The sequence below is a fragment of the Ochlerotatus camptorhynchus genome, unplaced genomic scaffold (assembly GCF_037179485.1).
Source record: "Ochlerotatus camptorhynchus isolate MF236.1 unplaced genomic scaffold, CSIRO-AGI_Acam_v1.1 ptg000082l, whole genome shotgun sequence".
Taxonomy (NCBI): Eukaryota; Metazoa; Arthropoda; class Insecta; order Diptera; family Culicidae; genus Ochlerotatus; species Ochlerotatus camptorhynchus.
In genome coordinates, this window is record NW_027040572.1 from 1,474,260 (window position 1) to 1,479,563 (window position 5,304).

At 48.2% G+C, this 5,304-nt stretch overlaps 1 protein-coding gene across 1 annotated transcript; it reads right to left on the reverse strand.

Annotated features, from left to right (window-relative positions):
- Positions 1-3,928: 3,928 nt before the first annotated feature.
- On the reverse strand, positions 3,929-4,555 carry LOC135698063 (uncharacterized). The gene has a single exon (XM_065217924.1). The coding sequence runs from the start codon at positions 4,553-4,555 to the stop codon at positions 3,929-3,931; it is 627 nt and encodes a 208-aa protein (XP_065073996.1).
- Between the last annotated feature and the right edge of the window lie 749 nt (positions 4,556-5,304).

A 5,304-nucleotide genomic window follows, 5' to 3' on the forward strand; every position in this document is an offset into this window, starting at 1 on the left:
AAGGGTGATACGGTCAAAATTTGGTCAAGGGAAAACGCGTGTAAATCGGTGAAATCATTTATTTAAAAAATCAAATTAAATTTCTTTTTCAAGTTCAATTAGTATAAAATTCAGGAAAAATATTCAGTTAGGCTTCCGCTTTTCCAAATCCGAATTGCCGGGCCTTACGCTTGACCCCTGCCATCAGATTTTGTACAGCCACCTTGTCCACCTTCTTCGCCGCAGAAAGCCAGTTTGCCTTGAACTGCTGCTCGCCCTTAGCAGTTTTTTGGTCTTCTTTAGGTTCCGCTTGACAATAGCCCAGTATTTCTCAATTGGGCGGAGCTCTGGCATGTTGGGAGGGTTCTTGTCCTTGGGAACCACCTGCACGTTGTTGGCGGCGTACCACTCCATGGCCTTTTTACCGTAATGGCAAGATGCCAAATCCGGCCAAAACAGTACGGAACAACCGTGTTTCTTCAGGAAAGGCAGCAGACGTTTATTCAAACACTCTTTCACGTAAATTTCTTGGTTGACAGTCCCGGAAGCTATGAAAATGCTGCTGTTCAAGCCACAGGTACAGATGGCTTGCCAAACCAGATATTTCTTTGCGAACTTTGACAGTTTCATGTGCTTGAAAACATCTGCTACCTTTCCCCTTCCTTTTGCCGTATAAAACTCCTGTCCCGGAAGCTGCTTGTAGTCGGCTTTGACGTAGGTTTCGTCGTCCATTACCACGCAGTCAAACTTCGTCAGCATCGTCGTGTACAGCCTCCGGGATCGCGCTTTGGCCGTCGTATTTTGTTTATCATCGCGATTTGGAGTCACTACCTTCTTGTAAGTCGATAGTCCGGCTCGTTTTTTGGCTCGATGCACGGTTGTAGACGATAAACCCAGCTTATTTGCGGCATCTCGGAGAGAGAGGTTAGGGTTTCGCTTGAAACTACCGGCAACTCTCTGTCGTCTCAGCGGCTTCCGGTTTTCGATTTCCCCCCGATCCAGACTTCCTGGCTGTCGACAAACGTTCCCCAAACACTTTAATTACATTTGTAACGGTTGATTTGGCAACTTTTAGCGATTTTGCCAACTTTGCGTGCGAGTAGCTCGGATTTTTGCGATGCGCGAGCAAAATTTTGATACGCTGCTCTTCTTGCTTGGACGGCATTTTGACAACTGAAGAGTGAATTCCAAAATCAAAATAGGAGCAACATTCTACACACACACACCTTCAAAATGAGGGGTGTTCAGGTTTTTTAAATGCAAAATTGAAAGAAATACGTCAAGTTGATATTGACCAAAATAAGTAGGAGAACGGTTACTGCTGCAGCTGGTTCTTGTTAAATTTGCGTTTTTTGACGTACAATTACGTCTTTTGGCAACATATTGGGGGTGCAATTTCAAAAACCAAAATTGACCGCATTACGAAAGTGGTCAGGTGTTGACCACATATAACTCTGCCAATAGCGGATGGATTTTAGTTCTAAACAATCCAATCGAATAGACATTTTGCCACGAATCTGCTAAATTGAACACTTTATTAATTTTCAATAGGTCACTGCTGAAAATTACACAAATGTCCAACTGTTGCAATAGTAATCAAAATTATCACCGATTATCTGCAAACAGCGCATTCCCTAGCACAGATGTCAAAATCGAATTCAATCCTCCTGTCTCACCATCAGTGGTGGTGTCCGGTCGGTCGTCAGCAGCAGTAGCAGCAGTGCTTTCGGCGCACAGCGTTGAACATTATACACAACGAAAGGCTGCCCACAAGCAGCGAGCTGCAGCCCACATGAGCGACCATTCACCGAAGAAGGAGGAAGAAGCCTCACCACTACTGTTCGGGATCCATCTTCGTGAGTCGCTGTGGGCCATCTATGCCAAGCGCGTCACCCTCGTTCCAAACAGCGCCTTTTCGCCGTCTAGCAAGGCCATGGCTGTGGACTTGGATACAGCTTTGTTACTTCGGATGTTATTCATCACCCGTACTAGCTGGTGATTGGTGGAGGGCCCCTTTCTGAACCCGAACTGTTCCGAAAGAGGAATGTGAAACTTGACCAAACGATTGAGAATGAGTTTCTCGAGTAATTTGCTCAGCGCTGAAAGGAGTCTGATTGGTCTGTAGCTTGAAGGCAATGTTGGATCCTTACCGGGTTTGCGGATTGGTATGATTTTTGTTACTTTCCAGATGCTAGGAAAGTAGTGCAGTTCCAAGCATCTGTTGAAGATAGCGGTTAGAATAGACTGCACTTTCATGCTGAGTCTCTTCAAGATCAAGTTGAATATACCGTCAAACCCGTGAGCCTACATGTTATTGGTGCATTTCAGCGCTGAGTAAAGCTGTTGTACTGTAATCGTTTCCACCGGAGGCATGGCACAAGGGGAGGCATCTAGGTTTTGAACGCATTGCACAACCTGATCATCGACCGGACTTTGGATAGTCGAACCAAGCAAATACGATGAAGCGACATGCTTGCCGATCGCATTTGCTCTCTCCTGTGGGGTGATTAAAAACCGATCGTCATCATTTTCGACTCTGAGAGGTGGAACGGATTTGGGATGAGTTTTCAGGACCTTGGCTACCTTCCAGAATCGTCTGGAGCGGTCGTCCAGATTCTGGACAACACGCCCGAAACTTTCATTTCGGAGTGAGTCCATTCTGGAAGCAATCTGCCTGTTTAGATCGGCCATTTCACGTTTTTTGTCCAGGTCTCCAGTCCTCTGAAACTGGCGTCTACGCACATTTCTCAACCGAATCAATAATTGGGTGTGAGAACCAATAGCAACAAACTTACCCCTCACAGGAACTTGTCGAACGCATGTCTCGTCAGCCACGGATATGGCCTGTTGGAGTCCTTCCAATGCCCGGTCGATGTCATTTACGGTGTCGAGCAGTGGATTTTCATCGATGTTGCTGTCCACCATTCGTCCGTACTGCACCCAGTTGACATGGTGGTAGTCTTTACGCAGACAACTTCTAGCAAGACCCACGTTGACACCGACTTCAGTCACCACCGGTTGGTGGTCGGAGCTGAGATCGGGGTGGAGGGATTTCCCGTCGGAGAGATAAAAGTTGGTTCGTCCGGATACTGCACAGTGTAAAGTCCATGTTGTGCGTGGTCGAACAACAGACATCCGTTCCGGTTCCGCTGGTAGTTCCGCCAAGCTTCATAACGGGCATTCAGGTCACCCCCAACGATGAATTGGGAGCTAGTACGGGTGATGGCGGTCAGGTCGTTCTTGAATTGGATTCCTAGTCCGTTGCTTGCAGTACACTGACGTAAGCAGTAAACAGCGATGAACCGGACGTTTCCAGTTGGTGATTCCACCTCCACACTAACGGCCTCGATGATTGAAGTGCGGATGCGATGCGGAGCTGGTGCGATCAAGTCGGATAATGTTGTGGTCAGGCAACCAGAAGCTGTCACCGGACTTTAGATGGGTCTCGGTAAGAAGACCCACGTCGATGCTGTGCTTGCGGAAGAAGTCGGCAAGCTCAATCTGATTAGCTCTTACAGAGCAAGCGTTCCAGGTAGCGATTATAAGCGGTTTAGACACCATACTGGATGATGAACTTACCGAGAACTTGGATCTGTTCGGGCTGATTGCGGCACTTACGTAGAGCACCGGTCATGTTGATGAAAATCTCCATCAGTTCATCCGCTGAGAACAGATCGGGATTATTTGGTTGAGTTGTTGGTTGTCTCCAGAATCCAGGGGGGATGGAGAGCTTTGTCGAGCAGAAGATCCAGACGTTTCTTGAGGGGGGGGGGGGGCGCAGACGCACCCGTGAATTCACTTGTTCATGAAGAAGCGAAAAGTCCTCCGCCCTGAAAGCTGGGGCCTTATCCTTCCTTCGTCCTGGTTGATTGTTAGTGGACGCCTGTTTTCGGATGCGCTTGAAATCCTCGCGTTTAGGGCACTGCTTGTCGGATCCTTTGTGAGCACCTCAACAGTTGGCGCATTTAGACGACACAGCTTCATCCGCAGCACATTTGGAGGTGGCGTGGTTTTGAACACAATTGCCACAGTGTGGCTTAATGTTGCAGTTTCGGGTGCCGTGTCTAAAGTTCAGACACCGTTGGCACTGAGTCAGATCGCGATGGCCGGCACGATATGGCTTCCAGCGGACGATGATGGAATTGATGGAGCGAATGGCTTTCAGTGCGTTGAGTGTCACCGTTCCCTTCTGTAAGTGTACCAGGAGAAGGCAATCCGGATACGCCTTCACATTTTCGTCCTTCCTTGTCATCAGATAGACGGTGCTTGGGGCCAGCTTGTACCGGTCTCTGATTTCATTTTCTTTAAACTTCGGGTCGAAATTTGGTAGGCTCCTGAGGACGACCTTGACCAGTTTTTCACCGAGGATGTCATGGGTGAAGAATTCCACCTTGGAAGTCCTCAGGTGGACGATGACCAAGTCACACTCCGCTTTGGTACGAAGCACCACCTTGGTGCCGACTCTGCCTAATTTGAATTTGGCTTTGACGCCCAGCGACGCCAGATCCGCGATGAGCTCGTTAAGATGGGCATTTTTCACTACCAGCGGAGGTAGCTTCACTCTTGCCGGGCTCATGTCGGCAGCATTTTTTTTTCGGCAGCGTCACCGAAATCTCCGTTCGTCGCAGAGGCATCGTCGCGACCAATCATGCCATCGGACTGATCCCGATTCTTCTTCCTCTCCTAACTGCGTTTTTCCGTCTCAGTTGACTGGATATTCCCATCCATGTGGAGAACAGCAAACCTGTTGGATGTAGGTAACCCGAGCTTCCTTCACCGGCGTTCTTGTCCTTCACCGGCGTTCTTGTCCTTCACCGGCGTTCTTGTCCTTCACCGGGCTTCGCGAGTGATGCTTCTCCTTTTCGGGGCACGCACACACAAAAAACCGCGAAAGAGAGAGAGCGAACACTATCGCCACGAACTTTTCGAACAACTCGAGAGAGCGAGCTAACACCGACCTGAACTGCTTGACGATCAAGCAGAGAATGCCGCACTGAGCATGCCAGATCGTAGCTATGTTTATACCTTTAGATGCAAGTTTTAAGCTCCTACTATTAGGAGAATTATGCCAAAAAAAAAACCTAGCTGAATGAAAGCTTGCACGATTTTCCGGTTCAGATTTCGGTCAGCAGAGTTCGGTTTACGTCCATATTTTTGCTTGTCCTAGAAAGTTGCTTCCTCGACATCATTCCGAATCGCAGAACACAGAAAAATGTGAAGGATAATGCGAGGGGGACGACTCTATCTACGATGCAAAAAAGATTGTGTTTTGCTGTGGCTAGCTGCGCGCACGCTGAGTAGATAGAAAGAAGATTGATGACGATT

Excerpts from the sequence above, each read along its gene's own strand:
- LOC135698063 (XM_065217924.1), bottom strand. The coding sequence starts at position 4,555 with ATGAGCCCGGCAAGAGTGAAGCTACCTCCGCTGGTAGTGAAAAATGCC.